Below are 12,231 nucleotides of genomic sequence, written 5' to 3'. Positions count from 1 at the left end.
TAAATATTGCTTCCTACCTAATTAATTTTTCAATATATTAAAATTGATTCCTTTTTATTTCTTAATTTTCTCCAACTTTATTTTCTTCATCCACTTTTTCTTGCAAAAACCCTAATTTTTTTCAGTCACAATTTTCCTTTTTTCTGACATCAAAATTTAATTTTTCCATTTCATCTCTGTAACTCTGTTCTTGCTCTGCAATGGCTTGTATTATGCATACGTAATTTTACAAAAAAAAAACTCACAGTCAAACAGATTCTTCTTGCAGTAGAGTTCTGCTGTACTGTGTTGATCTCTGAATTTAAGACAACATAATTTTTGTTTCTAGACTTACAGAGTGTCTCAGCAGACTGCGTCATGTCTGTGTTTGTACAATTCTTCCCTCTTCAAAGAATTTCGTGTTTGAATGTGATTTTCTCTGTTGGTCCAAGTGTTTGAGGTGAAAAAAATTCAATATTTATTAGTTTTGTGATTAGGGGCTAAGCATTTTGGAATTGTTTTTCAAGGGTTTAAGTTTGTTAGTATATGAATGGAGGAAAAAGAAGGGATAAATGGTTCAGGCATCACAGTAGGAGGTGATGAAGCCCCTCAAAGCTACAGTGTTGAGCCAACAGTTGAAAATTCCAGCAACTTTGTTGGATCAGCCACTCCTCCGCCAACTGCAGCTGCATCCACGGGGAATGTGAAGAAGAAGAGAGGGAGGCCAAGGAAGTATGCGCCAGATGGCTCCATTGTGGCATTGTCTCCTATGCCGATATCGGCCTCGATTCCGCTCACCGGAGATTATCCGGGTTGGAAGCAGAGCGGAGGCCATCCGGTTGATTCTTTCAAGAAGAAGCATAAGCTGGATTTTGCAAATGCAGGTAGCTGTGCTTACTTTTTTCTCTATTGGTGACTGAGATTGTTGTTGGTTAAAGTGTTGAGTAGTTAGATCTAGTGGTGTTTGCTTTTTCCATATGTTGTCTTTGGGGGGGGTTAAAGTTGAATGATATATTTAAAGAATCCAAATTTAGAATTTGGACCCCTTTGAGGATGTGGATTGTTGGCAGTTTTGGTTGATGCTCTGGGCAAAATGGAATGGAATATTGTTGAGAACCATCCTAGTTACTGGTGTTGTCTTTTTATATCTGATGTGACATGACAGAGGTTCTGTCTTTTACTCAATAATTGCTGTGTGCATAAATGGAAAGAAATAATAAATGATAATGATGAGGAGATGATGTAACATATGTGGATCTTAACTGAGATTCTGATCTGTATATACTGTCTAAGAAGAGTTAGGATTTTTGCTAGCGGAGGAGTCTAACTACAAAATACATCTCAATATGATTCCTTCCCATCTTTCTTGTTTAGTATTTTCTTAGTTGGGACCCTACTGCAAAATGAGCTAATAATGAAGAAGGCTGCATTGTATAACTCCAAAATTTATTTTTACTTGTTCTTGAATACAAATATGCATACTACTGCTTCCATGCCATCTACACTTTTCAGATTCAATTGGAAGGAGACAGTGTTTGGGACATTCCTTAAGCTAATAAATATGATGCATGATCAGCAGTTTCTTGGGATTCTGTGTGATATCCAAAATTGGGCTCATAGACTATTGAACCATATTGATCACCTATATTGTGCATTTTACTCAAGTAAATTCTTTTTATTTATTGTAGGTGGTACTATGGCATACCCTGTTGGTGGAAGTTTTACTCCCCACATGATAACTGTTAACTCTGGCGAGGTACTTCTAATTGTTCCTCGTTTTTGTTTTAGTTTACTGTATTTTCTTTGGAATGTTTGCTATACTAATTGTTAATATTGAACATATACTTCTGCTAAATTGGCAAATTTCTGTTACTTAAGGTTCCATATAATATCCATGTAAATTAAAACTAAATGGCATTGTCAGTTCTGATGCATAGAGTTAGCTATCGGTGGTAGTAGAACTGGAGAAAGGGGTATACTAGCATTAAATTTAGTTTTGAGAAATCAGGTGAAGATTCTAAGGAATTTACTAAAATTTATGTTCGTGTGTTATATGTTTCTCTTTACTTACTCAAAGCACATGTATTCTTTTGATGTGTCTATTTCCGTTTTAGTTCAACAGTAGCCATCTAAAAGTTTTTGGACAGTAGGTATATCCTGTTATATTGTCATGTTTTTTGTGCTTAACAGCTGTGCCCCCCTAAGAGAAGCATATGACACTATAAATGTTTGATCTCGTCTATTGTTTCATTATTTAAGTGCTGTATTTGAAACATTTTTTAATGGAGCGAGTGTATTCTACATACTCCAAATAAGCAAAACCACAAATACATTGAGTGTGAGTTTTGAAATATCCTTTTATCAAACGTCTTTTCAGCAACTCTCTTGAGCCTATGTAGACACACATTAAACATTGATATTAAGCTTTTAGCACAATTTTGGTTGATAGAGTCGAGTAACTGTATCATCAACCAAAAGATATTTGAAGCAGCTGTACAACAATCTTCTATTATGTAGGAGCATGTGATACAACTTAAAGTTGGATCCTCAGACTGACTGCAAGTTATGCCATTCTAGCTCTTGTACATTGCTGAGTACAAAGATTCTAACTTTTAGTTTTTCCTATCGTTTCAGGATATCATGATGAAGATAATATCCTTTTCCCAACAAGTATCCCGAGCCATTTGCCTTCTAGCTGCAAATGGTGCTATCTCAAATGTTACCCTCCGACAACCGAATTCTTCTGGTGGTACTTTAACTTATGAGGTGGGAGCCTTCTGAGCAGTTGTATGTTTTCCCTTTGATTAAACTTCATAAAAACACGTAAAGTGATGCAGTTTAAAGGATGGACTAAATCCATTTGGTTACTTACATCTGAGTTGTGAGGATTACTAAATTATATTTTCGCACCTTCTACAGGGTCGTTTTGAAATCCTCTCTTTGACGGGATCATTTATTCCTAGTGATAACGGAGTGACAAAAAGCAGATCAGGTGGATTGAGCGTCTCTCTGGCAGGCCCTGATGGGCGCGTATTGGGGGGAGGACTAGCTGGCATGCTTGTCGCGGCCAGCCCTGTTCAGGTAAGTGAACGAGCTGCAATTGAGTGTGAAGACACATCCTTTTGCTTACAATTTGGATGCAAGTCCAGAACGGGCATTGTTTTCTAAAGCTATTAATGTTCCAAACAGATTGTGATTGGCAGCTTTGTTCCTGGTGGTGGATCCCACGCCCAGCTAGAGCAAAAGCCTAAGAAACCGAAATACGAGCAAACAATATCATTTGGGGCTATCCCCGCTAACCCTATTTCTGAAGCCCCCTACAGCGGGCCAAAGGCGAGTCTGACTACATCCGTGTCCTTCCATGGCGACAACCTGTCGTCAGTGAACTCCATACATGGTTCGAAGATTGCTGACCCTGGTAATAATGTATCTTTTCCCGGTGACGAATCTAGAGAGCAGAACCATGACTTAACGTGCTGATCGCGTATGCGTTTTACTGTATTTTGACACAGAGTAGTGCAGGGCAAGGGATCGAAGGATCCAAGAATAAACTTTATAAAATCAGATCTGTCCCTTTATAGCAATTGACGCCCTTATATAGACATATAAGAACCCTAACAGCTAAAGGAAACAAATAACTATTCCTAACATCAAAAGGAAACAAATAAAATAACTATTCCTAACAGCTAAAGGAAACAAATAAAATAAATACTAACAAAAGATAACTACGGAAATAAGATAGCAAAATAACTATGGAAATAAGATAGCAAAAATAACTAATAATAAAAAGATATCTATTAAGAATCTAGAGTCCCGGCTTGTTCTGTGTCATGCTTCTCCATCGGGGGAGAACTCGACCGCAAGTTCTGTAAGGGAGTAGGATCTCCATATTGAGGGCCGACATTATGGTGGAAAGGTGATAAGTCAGCCACGTTGAATGTGGAGGAGATGTTGAACTCTGCTGGAAGATCCACTATATTGGCGTTATCATTGATTCGCCGCAATATTTTGAAAGGACCATATTTCTTTGGCCGTAGCTTGCTATAAGTGCCTACTGGAACACCTTCTTTGCTCAAGAAAACCATCACCTCATCGCCAACCTCAAAAATCTTCTCACTGCGATGCACATCAGCCTTCTCTTTATACCTTTTGTTTGCCTCATGCAGCTTCTGGATTGTTTCTTCACGGCTCGCAACAATGCGGCCAACAACCTCATCAGCTGTGCCTCTTGGTTAACAACAATAGCAGGAACCTTTGTATATACGAGAGAAAAAAGAGAGCGTCCTGTAGAACTATGTTGCACGCTGTTATACGCAAACTCGGCTTGAAGCAAGGCTAAGTCCCATTACCTAGGCTTATCCTGACAGATAGAGCGTAACATGTTGCCTAAAGTACGATTCACCACCTCGGTCTGCCCCTCAGTCTGTGGATGTGCTGTGCTGCTAAAATTAAGAGAAGAATTAAATCTTTTCCACAAACGTCTCCAAAAATGTCCTAAGAATTTGGAGTCGCGATCTGATGTAATTGACTTTGGAATCCCATGCAAGCAAACAATTTCTCGGAAGAAAATTGCTGCCACTGCATCAACATCTGAGGTCTTTCGACAGGACAAGAAATGTGCCATTTTGCTAAATCTGTCAACCACTACACAAATAGAATCCATACCTCTCTGCGTTCGTGGAAGTCCGAGTATGAAATCCATGGATAGGTCTTCCCAAATATCTGTTGGGACTGGTAAAGGGGTGTACAACCCAGTATTTTGTACCTTTCCTTTTGATGTCTGACAAACATGGCAAGTTGTCACGACACGCATCACATCTTTGCGCAATTGCGGCCAAAAAAATCTTTCTTGCACTATAGCTATGGTTTTATCTCTTCCAAAATGAGCAGCTAATCCTCTAATCCTCCAGAGTGCAGGTCATAAATTACTTTGTCACGCAAGGAGGTGCGCGGTAAACAAAGTTGGTTCCCTTTCATCAAATAGCCATCACAGATATAGAAATCTTGAGTGGAGCGGCCGTGTTGACAGTCAGCCCATGTAATACTAAAGTCAACATCTCGACGCAAGCATGAGAATCCCACTACTTCTTGTCCCAATTGTAGTAACAGTGTATGTCGTCTACTCAAAGCGTCTGCTACAATATTTTGAGACCATGATTTATGCATTAGGCGGAATGGGAATTTTTGTAGAAACTGACACCATCTCGCATGTTTGTCAACGCTAATTCAGCACTGGCTGTTAATAAACTTGAGGACTTCATGATCTGAATAAAGGATGAATTCTTTCCCTACTAAATAGTGTTCCCAAATCTTGAGTGCGCGTACAATAGCATAAAACTCTTTGTCGCAGGTACTCCATCTTGCGCGCACTTCATTAAATTTCTCGCTAAAGTAGCATATCGGTCGTTTCTCTTGGGACAATACTGCACCGATGCCTACACCACTAGCGTCACAATCAACCTCAAACACTTTCTGAAAATCAGGGAATGCAAGGACATGGGTAGAACAAAGTTTATCTTTCAGCGTTTCAAAACTGGAGTTAGCCGCATCTATCCATATAAATTTCCCTTGCTTTAAAAAGTGACAAACACAGATTTTGCATGTTTTTAAGGACTAGATTTGACTTGTTTTAAATGTCAATCATGCAAATTATGTTCTTAAATTGCATATGTTAATACATTTGGTATTTTTGACGTGTTTGTTGATAAATGATAGAAAAATATAGAAAAATGTGAAAAAAGGCCAAAGTGCAGCAGCCTCTGTTCGAGCCCACTCTGCCAGCGATTTTGAAGTCCAGTCAGTGCTTACTACATGCCATTCTCTTCGTCTTCGAAAGAGCTTCGCGTGGATATCTTGCATGTCTTAATCAGAGTTCTGTGGAGAAAGTTATGACAATTCTACGAATGTTACGCAGTGCAGTCAAAGCTGACGGGAATTTATGTGGAAATTCACGGAAGAAAAGAAATTATTATATTGTGAAGCCAAATCTCTCATATTTCTTGTAGGGCACGAAATTTATCAAAAATAAACCTTTTTCCAGCTTATAAATACCTCTGAACCTAATTCATAATCTTGATCTCAGAGCCTCCAATTATTCTCTCTCTCACTTCTTCCATTCCATATTCCACCCTTAAATTCATCCATCTTCCATTGGAGCGGAGTTCTGCAGATCCAGGTAAGAGAAGACTGAAGATTGAAGATTCAACCTTGGGTTTTATCAATTTCTTTCATGTCTCGTACTTTATTTGTAGTTTTTACTTGTCTATGAGTTAAACATCAATTGTGGAATTTTTGGTGAAGATATTCGATTGATTTTCCTTGTTAGCTCTTGTAATTATTTGATTTATCCTTGCGCTTTCTATATTCAATTGATTAGCTACCTCTTGAATACATGTTAGAGTTGATTAGAGTACTCGGGAGACGAAATAGTTGACTTGGAAAATGAATAATTCACACTTTAATTAATAGAATTCAGGAGTTTGAGGTTTTACGTGAGGTCATTGGTCTTAACGATCTTTTAGGAGTTAGATGTTAGAGATTTAAAGGGGACTTTGATTTCAACACCTAATCTACGGATTTCTCACCTCGGGAGAGGGTTTAATCCAGTTAAGTGACCGACTTAATAACTCTAGGGACTATAATTCAAGAAAGTCGATTGTGTTTTGGATCCTAATATTCTACATTCCTATGCCTGCTTTGTACCATTGTTTATATGCTTTCTTTTTATTTGTTTATTTATTTTTCAGTCTAGTTTGATAAAATCAAACAAAAAAAAAACATCCGTGTCTTTAAATAGTATATGACGCTTAGTATATGATAGCCAGTTGCAATCTTATTCCTTGTGTTCGGTATCCCGGTACTGACTTTTAGCTATACTAGATCTACCCTGTAAACTTGGAGGTATTTTTAGTGCTAATAAATAGTGCATCAAAAAGTTAGTCAGTGGCGCTGCAATGGTGCCAAAATGCTAGATAAATCTTATGTAAAAAGTGGTAAGTCCATGGAAGCTCCGGACTTCAGACGCCGTCTTCGGAACAGGCCAATTTTGAATGGCTTGAATTTTTGGAAACTAGAAATTCACATTTCTTGAGATTGAGAAAAAGTTAGTTGGCACGTAGTGCTTCAAACACCTGCCTTAAGTGGAATAGGTGTGCAACCTCCATGGGACTATAGATAAGGATATCATCGAAGTAGACGACCACACATACTCCCAAAAATGGTTTCAACACCTGATTCATTAGCCTCATGAATGTACTCGGCGCATTTGACAATCCAAATGACATAACCATCCATTCGTACAAGCCTTCTCTTGTTTTAAATGTTGTCTTCCACTCATCCCCGGGCCTAATTCTGATTTGATGGTAGCCATTCTTGAGATCTAAACGTGAAAACCACTTCGAACCATGTAGTTGGTCTAACATATCATCGAGACGGGGGATTGGAAATTTGTAGCCTATAGTGATTTTGTTGATTGCTCGACTATCGACACACATTCTCCAAGATCCATCTTTCTTTAAGGTTAATAATGCAGGAACGACGCAAGGACTCATACTTTCACGGATTTGTCCTTTCTGCATCAGTTCATCCACATTCCCTTTCAATATTTCGCCTTCTTGTGGGCTCATCCTATAGTGTGGGAAATTTGGTAGGCTTGCCCCTGGGATAAGATCAATATGGTGTTGAATGTCGCGTAACGGTGGCAAGCTTGAAAGGGTATCATCTGGCCAATATCTGCAAATTCAGCCAGTAGTAGCTGAATGTTTTCGGGTAATTTGGTAATTGATGGACGTTCTTGGCTAACTTCTTGCTTTATAACTAATGCAAATGTTGTGTCTGTCCTCCAAAATTCTTGTTTGATATCAGGCCACGAGGAGCACAACGAGACCAGTTCCACAACGGGCTCCCGTTTCCTACAATGTAAGGGTAATAATACAAATCTCTTACCCCCTTCTCAAACGAGTATGTATTAGTCCTCCCGTCATGGCAAGAACCAACATCGAACTGCCAAGGTCAGCCTAATATTATGTTGCAGACATCTAATCCCTCCACTACGTCACAAATGATTTCATCTGAATAGTTACCTATGGAAAACGGTACCTTACAACGTTGAGCCACGTGAATACCTCCAGAAGTGGTTGCAATCCAACCTAAGTTGTAAGGGTTAGGGTGTGGTTCCATCTGTAACTCGAGCGTACGAGCCACCTTGCCCCCAATGATATTGTCCATACTTCCGCCATCTATCAAAATGGTGAATATTTTCCCTTTTATAGTACAACGTGTACAAAATAGCTGATGTCGTTGCGTCTGACTGTCTTCAACCTTGGGTGCTGTCAGAACCCGTCGACAGACTCCCGCTAAGAGGTCATTGTCGGGATCGACGTCATTCATGTCACCATCACCATCAGGGTCACAAAATTCAGGCTATACTTCATCAATTTCTTTTCCAGCCAGATTCACCGTTCGCCTCTCTGGGCATGTGTTTGAAGTATGATCGGTGCCCCCGCAACGGTAGCACTTCCCCATGAATGGTCGAGAATAAGGGTTTGGATTGGGGCTTCCTTCCTCCCTGCTGTTGTTGTGCAGGGGTATTCTTAAAGCCTTCAGTAGCTCCTTTCTTTTTATTGTTCTGCTGTGCAGGCGTGTCTCCTGCAGTCTGTCCCGTAGGTCTAGTTCGGTCACTATTTTGTTGGTTGCGGAAAGGGTTCTGCTGAATCATAATCATCTGTTCTGCCTTTAATGCAAAACTCTTAGCATTTCGTAAAGTTTTTATGTGTTGGATGCCAATTCTATTGCGAATTTGTGGCTTCAACTCCTCCATGCATCGAGCCACTTGCTGGGATGTAGACTCGGATAGTTTGGTTCTAGTGGTCTACCGATTGAATTCACATGTGTAGTCGTGAACTGAGCGATTGTTTTACTGGCAACGTTGGTACTGTTGAAATAATACCTGGTCATAGTCAGCAGGAAGGTATTCATCAACAATCATGCCTCTCATCTTCCGCCAAGTAAAAACACGAGCTTTCCCTTGAAGTTCTCTATCACGAAGTTGCATGTCCCACCAAGCAGCTGCGACGGATTTTAGACGACACGCAACCATAGCAGCTCGTTTTTCGTTAAGTACCTCAACATGTTCAAAGAACCTATCTACATCCGTAACCCAATCGAGAAAATCTTCAATATTGAGGGTTCCATCGAATGAGGGAATGTCAATCTTCAGTCTGAACTCCGATGCCCCCTTTCTCCCAGTTCCCATTTCATGATTATGTTTGATGTCGCCGCGTGGATGACGATGGGCCTGCATCCGGATGTTTCTCCTTCGAGAAGCAAATTCATCAATGCTTTCCTCTGGATTGTCCGACGAATCAGATGTTGAATGTTGCAATCTCTTTGATTTCAATGTATCCCTGGACCAATTAGAGCGATGAGAACGCTAAGAATCAGTTGACTTGACCTCAGATGGTTGTTCCCTGCGTCCCACCCTACGGTAGTGGCGCTGGTTCTCCCTCCTGATCCTGTTAACCCTAGATGACGAACCTACATCCATCTCTAGAATCTCCATCCTTTGAGTTATTCCTGCAATCTGCGTTTGAATGGAATCAAAATGCCGATCGAGGTGTTGCTCCAAGCGGCGAAACATCACGCCGTCTTTGTGATCATGGCCGTAGAGATTGGAAGCTCCAGAATTGCCAACCATAAGACACAGAGTAGCGCAGGGCAAGGGATCGAATGATCCAAGAATAAACTTTATAAAATCTGATCTGTCCCTTTACAACAATTGACGTCCTTATAGACATATAAGAACCCTAACAGCTAAAGGAAACAAATAACTATTCCTAACATCAAAATGAAACAAATAAAATAACTATTCCTAACAGCAAAAGGAAACAAATAAAATAAATACTAACAAAAGATAACTATGGAAATAAGATAGCAAAATAACTATGGAAATAAGATAGAAAAAATAACTAATAATAAAAAGATATCTATTAAGAATTTGGAGTCCCGGCTAGTTCTGCGTCATATTTGCATCTTTGGTTTTTTGAATATGGTGTAGAAGTTTTATAGGCTCACCTGTCCTGACCCTTGTTACAAAGTAGAGCATGATTTGTCTGTTAAATTTTTCATAGGAAGTTAGGATTAGAAGGGTTCTGTTGTAGGATTGATTACCTTTGTTGTGTGTAACTTTGATGTATTATTATTATTATTATTATTATTATTATTATTATTATTATTATTATTATTATTATTATTATTATTATTATTAAACTTGAATCATCACTTATTCACTTGTAGTCAAGACTTGAGTTATCTTGTCACGTTTATTATTATTACTATTAAATGCAATATAAGCTTAAATTTGTTGAGAATTGAAACATTGGTAACAAAAGTAGAACTTTGTGTGGTTATTGCAGTGCACATGCTTATGTATAAAAAAATGAGTTGATTTGCTTTAGTATGCACGCGCAACAACAAACAAATTAATCCTTTTTGTACTTTTTGATTAAAATTTGTGTGGGTAAATTTATTCTTTTTATTTAATTATTTTAATTAATACATAATTTTCACTAAGAATAACTGAATAAGAGCTAAAGGAAAAACTATGGCATTATTTTCGTAAAAGCTGTACTTGTCAAAAACAAATTATTCAAACAGAACACTAATTGGAAAGAGCACAGCTGATAACTAAGTTTAGAGAAGCAGATAAGATTGGGGATAGAACAAGTGCTGAGGTGGAGTAGGATAAACAATATTTGCATGAGATACTTTTAAAGATTTAATATGAGACTCATTAATAAATATGTGTGCAACTGCTACTTTTTCTGTGGTCCATGTGAATCCAATCCAATCCAATCCAATCCAAAATTGATTAAAGCTAATCCATCAATAAGCATCTTCTGACGATGCATTCTTACTAATAAAACCTACTTCTTTCCTCCTATGATTCATTTAGATTGTTTCAATTTTTATGTTCGTTTTCTTAATTGGGATCGTGTTAATTATATCTAATGTGACAATCAAAAAATTCTATGAAAACAAAATTTTACGGAGTATCAGTTGTTTCTCAATACAATTAAATAATTCAACTATGTCATTTAATTTTAAACAACGAATACCTCAAATAAAAAATACACACACAATAATAATCAATCAATTAAACAAAACTATACACTAAGCACGACACCATGTTGTTTAGTAGTAATATATTTAGAGGTAAAAATGCTTGTGTAAAAAAATGTTCAAAATATAGTTATTATTAGTAGTAATGATTTATCCACCTTTTATTTATCATCAAAATTTCAATACTTTTACGTGCTTTGTTGGCATGTAATAAAAAAATTATAGAAAGGAGACTCCAAAATTATTTGATTTGTTGATGCAAAAACAGAGAAAAGAAGAATGTGAATACAGAGAGATTGATGTCATTGGATCAAAGTTGTTGTAGAATATCTATTCATCTTTTCTGCCTCCCAACCTCTGTTGGTTTTGTCGATAAACTCTTCCACTCTTTTTCTCAACTCATCTTCTTCTTCTTCTTCTTCTTCTTCTTCTTCTTCTTCTTCTTCTTCTTCTTCTTCTTCTTCTTCTTCTTCTTCTTCTTCTTCTTCTTCTTCTTCTTCCTCTTCCTCCTCTTCTTCCTCTTCGTTTTGGCTGTAAACCATGTCAATGCTCACAGACGATTCTTTCTCACCCGAGCTTTGGTTGAGGCAAGCAATGGTAGGACTAGGCCTCGCAATTTCATCAGAATCCGAGCTTGTTTTCGATCCGCCAACAACAAGAATCGCGATGATCACATTGCAGAAACAGAAAACGGCAAGGGAATTCGAAGCAGCCAGGCTTATCAACTCAATCATCCAAACCACCATCTTTTTTATTCCTAATGCAAAAATTGGTGTATTTGAATAGAGAAGGTGAAGATAGGTGACTGTTTGTGATGTTTTGGTGGGAGAGAGAGGGAATGGTTTTGGGGTTTATAAAGGCTTTTGGTTTGAAGAAAAATGTGCTGAGGAAGCTGCTTTTTTTACAAAGGTGAGGTGTGAAAGCTATCGAATTTTATTAATTATTGACCAATTTGGAGCTTCCCCTCTAACTAAATTTGATTGATTAATTAATAGATTAATCAAAGTGTGCTCAACAACCCACATGGCCATTTCTCGATCCTATGCAGAATTTAAAATTCTTACTACAAATAGTGTTTGAGTCTATAAATTCTATCTTGTCATGAAAGTGAGTCTTGGATCTAGATATGAACAC

At 38.1% G+C, this 12,231-nt stretch overlaps 2 protein-coding genes across 2 annotated transcripts; one reads left to right on the top strand and one right to left on the bottom strand.

Moving 5' to 3' along the window:
• Positions 1–59: 59 nt before the first annotated feature.
• On the top strand, positions 60–3,563 carry LOC121744272 (AT-hook motif nuclear-localized protein 1-like). Its single transcript, XM_042137751.1, has 5 exons — positions 60–863; positions 1,668–1,735; positions 2,614–2,745; positions 2,899–3,060; positions 3,169–3,563. The coding sequence occupies exons 1-5, from the start codon at positions 530–532 to the stop codon at positions 3,457–3,459; spliced, it is 987 nt and encodes a 328-aa protein (XP_041993685.1). The 5' UTR covers positions 60–529; the 3' UTR covers positions 3,460–3,563.
• Positions 3,564–11,319: 7,756 nt separating this feature from the next.
• Positions 11,320–11,940, bottom strand: LOC121744263 (histone H3.v1-like). The gene has a single exon (XM_042137741.1). The coding sequence runs from the start codon at positions 11,841–11,843 to the stop codon at positions 11,400–11,402; it is 444 nt and encodes a 147-aa protein (XP_041993675.1). The 5' UTR covers positions 11,844–11,940; the 3' UTR covers positions 11,320–11,399.
• Between the last annotated feature and the right edge of the window lie 291 nt (positions 11,941–12,231).

Source organism: Salvia splendens, chromosome 8, assembly GCF_004379255.2.
Source record: "Salvia splendens isolate huo1 chromosome 8, SspV2, whole genome shotgun sequence".
NCBI lineage: Eukaryota > Viridiplantae > Streptophyta > Magnoliopsida > Lamiales > Lamiaceae > Salvia > Salvia splendens.
This window is presented reverse-complemented; position numbering and strand designations above follow the sequence as displayed.

What these genes read in the sequence shown, in the direction of transcription:
- LOC121744272 (XM_042137751.1), top strand. Translation starts at nt 530, where the DNA reads ATGGAGGAAAAAGAAGGGATAAATGGTTCAGGCATCACAGTAGGAGGT. An exon ending in GTGGTACTTTAACTTATGAG is followed by an intron (nt 2,746 to 2,898) that starts GTGGGAGCCTTC and finishes CACCTTCTACAG; the next exon opens with GGTCGTTTTGAAATCCTCTC. An exon ending in TCGCGGCCAGCCCTGTTCAG is followed by an intron (nt 3,061 to 3,168) that starts GTAAGTGAACGA and finishes TGTTCCAAACAG; the next exon opens with ATTGTGATTGGCAGCTTTGT.
- LOC121744263 (XM_042137741.1), bottom strand. Translation starts at nt 11,843, where the DNA reads ATGGTGGTTTGGATGATTGAGTTGATAAGCCTGGCTGCTTCGAATTCC.